At 52.8% G+C, this 12,879-nt stretch overlaps 1 protein-coding gene across 2 annotated transcripts in view; it reads left to right on the top strand.

Moving 5' to 3' along the window:
- The first annotated feature begins 2,451 nt into the window (after positions 1–2,451).
- Adam8 (ADAM metallopeptidase domain 8) overlaps positions 2,452–12,879 on the top strand; it is a 13,465-nt gene continuing 3,037 nt past the window's right edge. The window contains exons 1-22 of one of the 2 annotated variants that reach the window (XM_021198818.1): positions 2,452–2,585; positions 3,531–3,634; positions 4,690–4,766; positions 4,864–4,942; positions 5,020–5,096; positions 5,452–5,632; positions 5,833–5,895; positions 5,977–6,045; positions 6,189–6,355; positions 6,526–6,607; positions 6,856–7,004; positions 7,088–7,265; positions 7,558–7,647; positions 7,744–7,933; positions 8,018–8,090; positions 8,350–8,515; positions 8,910–8,987; positions 9,366–9,459; positions 9,954–10,068; positions 10,911–11,070; positions 11,544–11,609; positions 12,121–12,171. In XM_021198818.1, coding sequence (XP_021054477.1) covers positions 2,546–2,585; positions 3,531–3,634; positions 4,690–4,766; positions 4,864–4,942; positions 5,020–5,096; positions 5,452–5,632; positions 5,833–5,895; positions 5,977–6,045; positions 6,189–6,355; positions 6,526–6,607; positions 6,856–7,004; positions 7,088–7,265; positions 7,558–7,647; positions 7,744–7,933; positions 8,018–8,090; positions 8,350–8,515; positions 8,910–8,987; positions 9,366–9,459; positions 9,954–10,068; positions 10,911–11,070; positions 11,544–11,609; positions 12,121–12,171 — 2,349 coding nt within the window. In that variant the 5' untranslated portion in view covers positions 2,452–2,545. The remainder of the gene's footprint in view (positions 2,586–3,530; positions 3,635–4,689; positions 4,767–4,863; positions 4,943–5,019; positions 5,097–5,451; positions 5,633–5,832; positions 5,896–5,976; positions 6,046–6,188; positions 6,356–6,525; positions 6,608–6,855; positions 7,005–7,087; positions 7,266–7,557; positions 7,648–7,743; positions 7,934–8,017; positions 8,091–8,349; positions 8,516–8,909; positions 8,988–9,365; positions 9,460–9,953; positions 10,069–10,910; positions 11,071–11,543; positions 11,610–12,120; positions 12,172–12,879) is intronic. The other variant, XM_021198825.1, reaches the window with a different exon arrangement.

Raw genomic sequence — 12,879 nt, 5'->3', positions numbered from 1 at the left:
AACCACAGGAAGGTCTCCCCAGACTTAACTGACTTGAAAATTGTGTGTGTGTGTGTGTGTGTGTGTGTGTGTGTGTGTGTGTGTGTGTGTGTGTCTCTTAACTGTTTGCCTTTAAAACCTAGTGAGAGTGTGCACGTGTTTGTGGTGCATGTGGGTGGTCCTTTTTGCCTCAAAGACAAAGTATTTGCAAGGAGCAATATAATTGGAAAAAGCCATGTAGAGCCTGGGGTTGGGAACTGTACCTATTTGGAGGCTGCCCTTGTATCCACCACTAGGGGGAAGCATTGTTCCTAACTGAAAATACCCTCACTCAACCAATGTATTCCCTAGCGCTTCACCAAGAACCCTTAAGGTTTACCCTCTGAGGAGTATCCTTGAAGACAGGCTAGGCTTCAAGCCAAAAGCTGCTCTTGCCGGAACCGGGGTCTAGATGCCCTTTGTTTGATAACTGGCCTCGCTTTTTGGAAATTACTTAGCAAAGTGGCTAACAAGTTCTGTTGTAGCTACCTTGTCACGGTGACTTTCTGCTTCAGTTCTGGAGTAGACATTATGTCTACCCTTGACATGATACTTCCCTGCTCCAGGGTGGTCTAGTCTAGCTAAACTATATAAATACATGTGTCCTTTACAAAATCCAGTTTTAAACATCTGCCCTGGAGGGTTTGGGGAGTGAGGAAGTGTTTGGAGGAATGACAAGTAGAGGCAGCTCTCTTGGATATTGGCCCTATGTAGATATAAAGACTGGTGGGTGCCTGGTCAGGACTGGCTCGCTAAGCAGAGCCCCCAACCCCTTTCCTGGGTGCTTGGTTCTTCAGCCACACAGTTTCTTGTGGTCTGCAGCGTGTCCAGGCTTGCCTTAGTAAACATCTATCTGCCAACCCAGCGTTGTTAGAATGAATGCTAGACTGAGCAGAAGAGCTTGCTGGCCTGTCTCCAGGAGCCCAGAAAGCCATGTCCCTGGACGATGACCTGCAGCTCCCAGGTTTGCGTGGGGCGCAGCTCCAAACCCTCCAGAGCACCTGCTGGGTGAAGTTAGGAGTAAGTTGAGTCTGTCTTGCCTGGTGGCGTGTGTAACCATCATTTCCAATGTATTTCTGCCAGAGTGAGACAAAATTGGCCCTACTTGGTCCTGATTTTTGATTATACACTGTTCCTCCATCTTCACTATGGGCAGTTGGACTTATAACACAATGATTGCTACTGGCAACAGGTTTTGATTTTGCCTTTGATGTGACTAAGAACACATTTCCCTGAACTTTCACTGACACCTAACTTGCAATGTAAGAGTACTTAAGATCCTGTGTATGTGGAAGTCAGCCTTACCCAAGAGCTCTGACTGCTGCCTATTACAGCCTGGCGTCTGTTCTAGCTGTGAACACTGTGCTGATCCTTCAGGCCGCCGTTTGCTGGTGAGATTCCTAAGCCATTGCTACATTTCTGACCTTATCCACAAGGGCAGAAGAGTGACAGTAGCATGTATGCCCCAGCTTAAATTCTTAGGTACAGACCTCGAGATACGATCTAAGACTCCAAGCCAACCCTGTAGTTTCCCCATTATGGTCGAGCTGTCAGGCCCTGTTGGTAGTCTGGGTGGCTCCCTTTCCTCTTAGGTTGCTTACCCCTCATGGGGTGGGACTGACCACATCTGTGCCCACAAGGATGTATAGAGAACATTGCCACAAATAATAAACAGGCTTGACTACATTCCCCAGTGTCCTGGGTTCCCACAGTAACAGACCCACCTGGAGAAGCTGGAAGCCAGGCCATGGTAGGGGTGCTGAGAGCTCTGGCTCTGAATCAGCTCTACCCCTGGGACATGAAAGAGAATCCAGGCCTGTACCAGGAGCCTGGTGCCTCAGGAGCCCCTAACAGTGAGGTTAGGTAGGACAGGACCTCAAAGAATCAGTCGGGTTCCTCCTTGCATGTGCCTCCCCAGTGAAGCCTCGGAAGCCTTGGGGAGCTGGGAGGGAGCTTTGGGAGTGTCAGCTCCCACAGGTTGGTCCTGGGCCCACACTGCCTTTCCTTGCCCCTGTCTGCATCTTTCAGATGCCCAGGAAGTCAGAGTCCCCTTCTGAAATTTCAGGCTTATAAGTCACTTCCCCTCCAAAAGTCATCTTCCTCCAGCTAGACTCCACCCAGTTAGCACTCCCAAAGCTCTGTCAGGGCTGGGAGGCAATCCCACACTCTCCCCACCAGGACTAGGAGCTTGTAGAATCACAGAGTTGCTCAAATTGGTCTGTTTACCATCTCCATCTCCCATTAATTTTGTCCAAAATCATGGGAGATCAATAGGAGCTACCCAGAAGTTACTTGGGAGGGGCCTCTGTAACTCCAGAATGCCCTGGAGGCTGGTTGCTGCCAGCAGGGTGTTGGTATAGAGGTGTGTACTTCTTGCCCCGCCTTGCTCCACCTCACCCCGCCCCATGGTCCAGTGATTGGCCAGTTCCAATCAGTGGGAAGGGCTCTCTGGAAGAAGTACCAGGCCAGTGATTGAAGAGAGAGTACTTTGTGGAACCTCTAGGGTTAGTGTGCTCCGGATCCCATCATGCTTGGCCTCTGGCTACTCAGCGTCTTATGGACACCAGGTGAGTGATGATTATTTGATTTCAAGGAGCCTATTCACTGCTTGGTGGCGTGCCTAGTAGCCACTTACCGTGGTCAGGTCACCTTGCCTCCCTGGAGTTGGTCCCTGGGTATGGAAAAAGTAGGTAGGTACAGAAAAGGTCAGAATTGAGATTTTTCAAAAGTAAAATGTGAGAGAAATTGTTCCCTGTGATTTTTTTTTCATTGAGCTAGTTACAGGAACAGTGACATCACTAGGCGTGGCACCTACAGGACAGCTTCCCTTGCTGCTGTAGGAGTCCCAGGCAGCAAGGTTCACCTGCGGAATCCTGGGGGATGCATAACTCTCTAGCTAGGCAGGGACAGAAGCTAGAGGTGCAGTGGTCCCAGTTCTCTAGCAACGTGGGGTCCTGCCTCCCACTGGGAGGCTTCGTTTTTCCTGTCCTGGGAGGACCCTGGCTGGAGTGGTCTCTTCTCTTACCTCTCAGTCCTGGGGTTAAGTAGCTGTGCCCCTTGTCTATGCAAGAGATCAGTAGGTGGTCTCTAAACCAGTCCCTCATCAGTTGTTGAGCAGGAAGTTTTCTGTTGGGAGAGAAAAGCCTGAGGGAGGGTATGTGTTCAACAATTAGCTATGATCATATAGCTAAGGACAAGATTGAGTCAACTCTAGATGTCTGGCAGGCAGACCATAGGGCCTACATGTGTTCCGCCTGCATAGGTTCAAACAGGCACTGGGGAAGGGTGGGGTGTGTGGATGAGGTTCTTCTGGGGGCACTGTGCATAAGTGTGCTAGGCTCAGACAGCTTGACTCTGGTGTGATGGACCTGGCGGTATTTTAGGCACAAAGTTCTTATCTGGGCCATGAGGCCAGATCCCATTGCTGGCACTGAGCCTTGTGGTGATTCCCCAGATAAAGGAGCTAACACTGGCTAGACACTGCTGGGCCTCTGACCCCCTTTCTCCTGAAGCAGTAGCCTCTGGACCTCCTTTGCCCCATGTGAAACAGTATGAAGTGGTTTGGCCTCGGCGCCTAGCTGCATCCCGCTCCCGCAGAGCCCTGCCCTCCCACTGGGTAAGTCTACCCATTAGCCTGGCTGCACAACCCGCGTCTTCAAAAGGACCTCTTCAAAAGGACCGGCAGTCTCTGGGGGCTGCCCCTCACCACCCTCCCCACCCCCACCCTGCGAGCGCAGGTCCAGAACTTCAATCTGTCTGTGCTTCTGGGCATGACTATGGTCCTCCTGTGTTTACCACTTCCTCCTGCCTTCTGCTGCCCCGCCCCCGGAAAACAGGGTCCTAGGGCCCCCAAGGTAGCACTAGAGCCCACTCACTTCCTTGCTCCTTTTGAGACATTGGCCCAGCCTGGAGAGGCCTCTCACCCAGGAAAGGTACAGCAGCTTGTGCTGCCCCAGGCCACTCCCCAGTTTCAGTTGGCAGTGGTTTGTTAGATTAGCCAGCAGCTGCTCACCCTAAAGCTATGTGCATGCATCAAGAACCTCTCAGCTTGGGATTTCCTGGAACTGGGAACTGAGAACAGCCTCTAGACCTCCAGGAAGACTCCAGGCCCTGTCCTTGTTGGATCTTCAGGAAACATCTCTGCCTGGGCTTTCCTCTTTCCTGGTGTATGCTGTGCCTAGGGCGAGCTGGTTGTACATATGGTGTATGAGTAAAAGGTCACAGAGTATGGAGCACACACCTGCTCTGAACCTCTGGCTGGACACCACAGCCAGCTGCGGAATAGTGATGCTGAGGCGTCTGTGTACCTTGCCCACTCCCATGCTGCCTGGATTTAGTGGCTGCCACTCCTACCCTGTGGTCCTATCATCACCATCACCATCACCATTACCATCACATCACTATCACCATCACCATCATCCTTGTGAATAGATTGAGGAAATGGCTCAAGGGGCCATAGAACTCTGTTTTTGTTTTGTTTTGTTTTGTTTCTGCTTCATCTGGGAGACTTGCTTTCCCTGTCCCTCCCAAACAGCTCAGCCTGGTCCCAGCCATCTACTTCCCTCCCTGAAACTAACGAATCCTCAGGGTCCAGGGGGCTCTGCTTGGGGCTTTCTGCTATGCAAATCCCTGGCCTTAAGCTGAGACCACTCACCCAGAATCCCCATCCAGGACCTGTACCCAGAGAGTCTGAGCTATGCTCTTGGGACCAGTGGACATGTTTTCACCCTGCACCTTCGAAAGAACAGGTAAGCCGATTCTGGCCCTTGGGTTGGTCTCTGAGTCCAGTGGGAAGTGCTGCTCCATGTGTGGCGGAACCAGGGAATGTCAATGGTTGTCTTCTAGGGACCTGCTGGGCTCAAGCTACAAAGAGACCTACTCAGCTGCCAATGGCTCGGAGGTGACAGAGCAACTGCATGAGCAGGTATGGTGCCAGGCCAGCCTTCCCTGGGCCAGCAGAATCAAGGTGGCAAGGCTTATGACCCTCTCTCGTTTCTTCAGGACCATTGCCTCTACCAGGGCCATGTGGAAGGGTATGAGGGCTCAGCTGCCAGTATTAGCACCTGTGCTGGCCTCAGGTATGTACTGTAGACCCAGGCAGGAAGCTCCATTCTAAAGAAGGGTAAACTGAGGCAGTGAAAAGTGGGCCTTGGTGTGAGAATTCTTTCCTGCTGTGTTTGGAAGAGTTGGGGCTCTTCCTTATGTTCCATTGGTAATTACCAGCCATGCCAAACCCATGTGCCTTCTCACCCCCTGTATCTACAATTAACAGCCATGCCAAACTCATGTGCCTTCTCGCCTCCTGTATCTACAAGCCTGGTCATCCCCCTCCCCAAGGGTGTGAGGTGGCTGATCTGGAGCACCTGTCCTCCCAGATGGGCAGGATAGGAACAAGCTGACCATACCTTCTGTTCACCTGGCTCTCCCCCTCAGGGGCTTTTTCCGTGTTGGGTCCACTGTCCACTTGATTGAGCCTCTGGATGCTGATGAAGAGGGGCAGCATGCGATGTACCAGGCAAAACATCTGCAACAGAAGGCTGGGACCTGTGGGGTCAAAGACACCAAGAATGACCTAGGACCTCGGGCCTTAGAAATGTACAGGGCTCAGCCCCGGGTAGGTGTCATCATCCCCTGCTGGTCGGTCCAGTCCCAGACCCCATGCTTGGGCATAGGCGTGGCTCTCTGTAGCCCTGAAGCAAGCCCTGTGCCCAGTGGGTGAGCCAGAGAAAGCCCACTACACCGGAGATGCCTAGACTTGGGCTCTGGGGTAGGCTGGGGTCAAGGTCAAAAAGGCTGATTGGCTTCTTCCCCTAGAACTGGCTGATACCCAGAGAAACCCGCTATGTGGAGTTGTATGTGGTTGCAGACAGCCAAGAGGTATGGGATGCAGGGGCTGAGTGGGCTGGATAAATTGGAGTGAGGTTGCCAAGACCCAGACTAAAGATCTTATATTTCCAGTTCCAGAAGTTGGGGAACAGAGAGGCCGTGCGCCAGAGAGTGCTGGAGGTTGTAAACCACGTGGACAAGGTGGGTCACCCCAGGGGTGCTGACAGTGCAGCTGTTTAGGGTAAGAGGGGCAGAATAGCCAGTCAGGAAGTGGGGCTAGTTCTGAGCTCCATACTGAGCACAGATGGATGTAATGCCCCTGCCCCTCCGGGTGCCCTCTGCAGCTGTATCAGGAACTCGGTTTCCGAGTTGTCCTGGTGGGCCTGGAGATCTGGAACAAGGACAAGTTCTACATCAGCCGCTATGCCAATGTGACGCTGGAGAACTTCTTGTCCTGGAGGGAACATAACTTGCTAGGGCAGCACCCACATGACAATGTGCAACTTATCACGTGAGTGGGTGGGCACGCCCATACACCACAGTGAGACAGAACCAAGCCCTAGAGATATGGCCTCCGTACAGCCCGGCCTCCAGGGAAGGACACCCGAGCAGAGCTGTGCAGGGATGAAGACAGGCCAGGAACCTTTTCAAGGGCGTCGTGCCTGTCTTGTCTGTTTCCAGGGGGGTTGATTTCATTGGAACCACTGTTGGACTGGCTAAGGTGTCTGCCCTGTGTTCCCGACACTCCGGAGCTGTGAATCAGGTAAACTCTTACTCAAGCTTGCCAAGCTCTCTGGTGGTAGTATAGTCAAACATAGTGCCTGGATTGTGGGGTACAAGTGTCAGCCTAGGTCCCTGAGACACCATGAAGCGGCCACCTACTCTGGGCATGGATTCGAAACCTGGTTTTATGCTAGGGTGTTAGCAGGAAGCAGTGCCAATGGGCATGGAGTGGCCAAGGACATGTGGGTGGATGGTAGCAAGACAGTAGTGATGACCATATCCTCATAGGACCACACCAGGAGCTCCATTGGTGTAGCCTCCACCATGGCCCATGAGCTGGGCCACAACCTGGGCATGAGCCATGATGAGGACATTCCAGGATGCTACTGTCCTGTGCCACGGGAGGGTGGTGGCTGCATCATGACCGAAAGCATCGGGTAAGGTCCTGTGGGGCATGTTGGGTGGGAGGGGACAGACTGGCATGTTGGCTCTTCCTAACATTGACATCCCTTACCCTTAGCTCCAAGTTCCCCAGGATATTCAGCAGGTGTAGCAAGGTTGACCTAGAGTCATTCGTGACAAAACCCCAGACAGGCTGCCTGACCAATGTCCCAGATGTCAACCGGTTCGTGGGTGGCCCTGTGTGTGGAAACCTGTTTGTGGAGCGTGGCGAGCAGTGTGACTGTGGCACATCTCAGGTCTGTCTCACCCCATCCCTGCCCCTTGCTGGTCAGCTTCGGTATTAGCGCAGGGGCCTCAATCTGAGGTCCTTTTGGTTCAGTTAACCTCCCAGACCTGGTATTATGTGCCCACACTTCGTATGGCCCTTGGGGTCACAAGTCACTACATTTCCCTTGAAACCCCTAATAACCTATAAGGGAGTTGGAGACAAATTAGCTGCAGCCCCTTCCCCAGTGATCACCAAAAGCCTTTTCGCCCTAGAGCCAGGGTCTGGCCTAGTGTGTAGCTGCTCAAGCCATTTTCCCCCAGGACTGTCAAAACCCCTGCTGCAATGCCACCACTTGCCAGCTGGTCAAGGGGGCAGAGTGTGCCAGTGGTGCCTGTTGTCATGAATGCAAGGTAAGTTGGATTTGCTTCAGTCAAACCTGGGGAATTGGGATTCCTGTGAAGGCATCACATGGACCTACCCTACAGTAAACCTCTCTGTGGGACCAGGTGAAGCCAGCTGGCGAGCTGTGTCGTCCCAGGAAGGACAAATGTGACCTGGAGGAGTTCTGTGATGGCCGGAAACCAACATGTCCTGAAGATGCCTTCCAACAGAATGGCACTCCCTGCCCAGGAGGCTACTGCTTTGATGGGAGCTGTCCCACACTGACACAACAGTGCCAGGATCTGTGGGGGCCAGGTGAGGCAGACATGAGCACAGGATGGGGGCCAGCTTGTGGAGTGTCTATGACCTAAACCAGAGTAACTTCTCCTGGCCCCACAGGTGCCCGGGCAGCAGCCGACTCCTGCTACACCTTTAGCATCCCTCCGGGCTGCAATGTGCTGCACTCTGGCAGGTAAGCATCAAGGCCAAACTGTTGGGAGCTGGATGTGATACGCTTTCAATAGCAAGGCAGGTCCACAGAGACTTTCCCACTGAGGAGGCCTGCTCTGTGAGGCAGGTGGCTCTCCTGGAGTCTGCTCTGCTTCAAGTCATCAACCTGAGCCCAACATCCTTGAAAAAGGAAAGGTCCTGGGGGCTGTCTCCTCCACCACCCAGGGCCCTGAGCCACTCAGAGTCCCCAGGACACACATAGGAACACCCTCTGTCTGCAGGATCAACCGGTGTGGAGCGCTGTACTGTGAGGGAGGCCAGAAGCCCCTTGAACGCTCCTTCTGCACTTTCTCCTCCAACCATGGAGTCTGCCACGCTCTCGCCACAGACAGAAACCTTGACACCTTTGAACTGGTACTCCAGGGCACCAAGTGTGAGGAGGGAAAGGTGAGCTGAGGAGCACTAGGAAGCTGTCTGGGGCTGATGAAGATCAAATGTGCCCATATGAGTCTCTGGCAGTGTTCACACATTGTTGGCTGGGGGTGGGGGGATGGGGTATGTGCCTGGAGCTTGTATTATGCCCTACTCCAAACTGAGATGGTAACCTGGCAAATGGAGACACCTGTCTAGAGACCACCATACCCAAAGGGTCCCCAGGATCAGCCAGTCTAGTGCCACCTCATGGCTGAGGGCCCCTCCACACAGGCACACACACAAGTATGAAGGCAGTTATCCTAAAATGTGACCACACTAGCTGTCCTGAGCTTACCTTTAGATTTGAGGATGGTGGGTTAAGGAATGGGCCTAGGCCAGCTACCCATGAGCCCCTTCCATCTTCCAGGTTTGCATGGATGGAAGCTGCCAGGACCTCCGTGTATACAGATCTGAAAACTGCTCTGCTAAATGCAACAACCATGGGGTACGTGTAGCCTCGGGCCTCAGGTCACAGTACATCTACTGTCTAGTGCCTTTGAGCTAGGTAGCTGCCACCACTTGCCTGTTAATAGAACTTGTGGCAGAGACAACTGGGGATACAGCAATGTGTGTTCAAATTAGCCTATATCCTTCTAATGGGGGTGATCAACAAGGCCTCTTTGGGGCTGAGGTCGGATAGGCGCTTTCCGCTGAGCTTGTGACCACTGGTCAGTGTGGTCACTGGGGAGAACTCCTTATAAGCTCAAGATTGACATATGTGGATGGATGGATGGATAGATGGATGGATGGAACTCTATGTGTGCTGCAACCTCCCCTGATGCCCTGTGGGGTACCTGTCCTTGAGGCCCTGCTTTCCCTCCAGGTATGCAACCACAAGAGGGAGTGCCACTGTCACAAGGGCTGGGCCCCACCCAACTGTGTACAGCGGCTGGCAGATGTATCAGATGAACAAGCAGGTAAGGTCCTGAGGCCACAGGAGCTGGTATTTGTGGGGTACCAGCCTTAAGGGTGGTTAGGACGGATCACATTGTCTCTACTTCCCAGAGGTGACTCAGGGCAGTGCCCTACTCAAAACAAGGCTGCTTAGCCTTGGCCCAGGTATCTAGGGCCACTTACAACCCCCACAGTGTCTTCCTTCCCAGTGGTCATTGAGTCTGCGGCTGTCCACAGCACCACAGCCTCGGGGAACTGGCTAGGCCTCAACAGTGGCACTGTGGGGCTGCGACTCACCATTACCACGTCTTCTAATCCATTGCTGGAGAGCAAGAAGAGCTGGTGTAATGTACTGGGCCCACTGCTGAAGTCCTCAGGCACTTGAGCATATGTGGGGTGTGGGACCCAGAACATGGTCAAGGGGGACTCAGAAGGCTGCATCTCCCAAGGGCTCTCCCCAGCTCTTGATTCAACTGGTCCCTAGTCCTGGATGATCATGTGGCCATGTGTCCCACAGCGTCTACGAGCCTCCCAGTCAGTGTGGTTGTGGTCTTGGTGATCCTGGTGGCTGCGGTGGTCATTGTAACAGGCATCATCATCTACCGAAAGGCCCCGAGACAAGTCCAGAGGAGGTGAGGACATGGTGGTTGCAACATATTTACATGTGAGACACATACTTCCTGTACGCGGAACTTGGGAAATGGCTTTGTTGCTACTTAAGAAAGAAAAAGCACTGCTTCCGTCAGCAAGCCCAGGCAAAGACACTTAAGGGGACCTGGGGTTCTCCTCTGGGTGTTGAACAGGCCTGGGTGGGAAGCTCAGGAGACTCCCAGGATTGCAACCACTACCACTGCTACTGCTACTGTTGTTTCTACTCTCTCCTTCTCCCTCTCCCTCTCCCCCTCCCCCACCCCTCCCCCCCTTCTTCCTCCTCCTCTTCTTCTCCTCCTCTTCCTCCTTTTCCTTCTCCTCCTCCTGCTTCTCCTTCTCTTCCTCTCTCTCCTCCTCTTCCTCTCCCTCCTCTTCCTCTCCCTCTTCTTCCTCTCCCTCCTCTTCCTCTCCCTCCTCCTCCTCTCCTCCCTCCTCCTCTTCCTCCTCCTTCTCCTCCTTCAAGACTCTAATGGGGCAGTGAGAGCAACCAGCAGGTGTATGATAAATCCAGAGTTGAGATAACCTCCCTCCCCCTAGCCATGGCCACATATGGTTTCCACTGTGCCCTGCACCAAGACCTTGACCCCCTAAGCTGGCTGCCAAAGGACAGCTTTTCCCGGGTCCCCAAGGACCTTCCTAGCACAGCTCTCAGGAAACATGTTTCTTGACCTCCTGTGCTTACAAATGTGCCTGAGACTACAGCTAGCACTCTATGTGGGGTGTGCCAGGGCAGAGATACCAGTCTGACTTGGGAGGCATGCCCAGAGCCCTGGATTCTCTTGCTGGAAGTGACCACACCATTCTTGTCTCTTTTTCTCCCTAGGAGTGTGGCACCCAAGCCTATCTCGGGGCTCTCCAACCCCCTATTCTACACAAGGGACAGCAACCTGCCAGCTAAAAGCAGGCCTCCAGACCCTTCTGAGACAGTTTCTCCCAAGCAGCCCCCAAGACCCATAGTGAAACCAAAGAGGCCTCCCCCTGCAGTAAGTGTTGTCCTCTGACAGGGTCGTGGGGCTGAAGTGAGGGGGACTCAGGCTGTCTATCCCTCTACCCCAGAGTGTGACCCATTAGGGACAGTGAAGGCTTTTTGTGCAAATTAACTCATGAGCCATGCAGTAGCCCGGAGCCTGGAGAACTGTTACAGTCACCCCAAGCGAGGATGAAGGACTGAGTCAAGACTTGTCTTCTAAGGATCTCTATTTGGAGTTTGGGTTTGAACTTGTAGGTTTGAGGGCTCCCAGACCCAAACTGTGAGAAGAGAATGCCCTTGCTGCTCCTTAAGTGTGATAACGTAGCTGAGGAACGGGCTGCTAGCCTAGAGTGAACAGGAAATGGGGAGCAGGTACCATTTGGGAAATGTAAGAGCCTGGGATCCAAAAGCAAGGGACCTGGTGGGCATGGGTTGAGGCCTTAGCACTGATTCTTGGGCCCAGGCTCACATCTCTATCCCCTCAAGCCTCCAGGTGCTGTGTCCAGTCCACCGCTCCCAGTTCCTGTTTATGCCCCAAAGGTACCAAATCAGGTAAGCCTTGGGAAACATGTATTCTGGAGACATGAAAACCTCTTGGGGGATGAGGGGGCTGGAGAGATAGTTAAGAGCACTGACTGCTCTTCCGAAGGTCCTGAGTTCAAATCCCAGCAACCACATGGTGGCTCACAACCATCTGTAATGAAATCTGACTCCCTCTTCTGGAGTGTCTGAAGACAGCTACAGTGTACTTACATATAATAAATAGATAGATAGAAAGAAAGAAAGAAAGAAAGAAAGAAAGAAAGAAAGAAAGAAAGAAAGAAAGAAAGAAAGAAAGAAAGAAAACCTCTTGGGAAGTGGTATCTGGCGGCTGATTCTGTGGGCCTGGAGCCCTAAGGAAACAGCTACTGTACAGGGCAAGTTGTTAGCTCTGCCTAGTCAGGATATTAAATTGAACCTAAGGGTTGATTCAGGGAGCCTGGGAGGGAAAAGCTACTACCCTATTCCCCAGCTCTGAACTGGTCTAGTCTTTACATCCTGATTCTTTTTTTTTTCCCAACAGCTTAGACCTGATCCTCCCACCAAGCCCCTCCCAGAGCTGAAACCCAAGCAGGTAAGGAGACAGCCTTCACTATGAGGAGACCATCCCCTTCTGCAAGCCGGTGACCCTTTATTCCCAAGACCAGCCTCCTACACGGTCCCCTGGGAAGAGGCTATAGGGATTTGGAAGGTCTCAAATGCCACTGACTAAAGCTTTGAAAGTAGTGATTCACTCATTCTTTCCTCCCCACAATGTTAGTGTCCTTCCCAGGAGGGTTCCTTGGGATTCTAGGTGAACCAGAACCCTTTTCTTAGCCCTAAAAGTGGGCTCTACTTCTGAGAGCCCATGGGTACTACCACAGTCTTAGCCCTATGTGCTGACTCTGGAGTCATAGCTGTGATGGTGGAGAACTTGTGTGTGTATATGTGTGTGTGTGTGTGTGTGTGTGTGTGTGTGTGTGTGTGTGTGTGTGTGTTTGCCTATCCCAGGGAGCAAATGCAATTAGCAACAGGATGGAGCCCCTGAGCCCTGCCACAGGGCTTAACTACACAGGTCAGCTGTCTATCTCGCGCTGCTAGCCACCCTCCTGGGCAGGCATCTGTGCTCCTCTGAAGCAGGGCTAAGGAAGTTTCTGGTGAGCAAGTGACATCTGAGAAGGCCACAAAGTGGTGGATAATTTCCGAAAGGTCATTTGAGTGGGACCTGAATGTGTTCCTGGCTCTGCCTAGGCCTGGTTGAGGATCTTATCTGCTCTTCTGGGCACTTGTGGCTCACAAGTGG

Source organism: Mus pahari, chromosome 1 (genome assembly GCF_900095145.1).
Source record: "Mus pahari chromosome 1, PAHARI_EIJ_v1.1, whole genome shotgun sequence".
Classification (NCBI taxonomy): Eukaryota; Metazoa; Chordata; class Mammalia; order Rodentia; family Muridae; genus Mus; species Mus pahari.
Note: the sequence above shows the minus strand (reverse complement) of the source record. Positions and strands in the feature narration are given on the sequence as shown.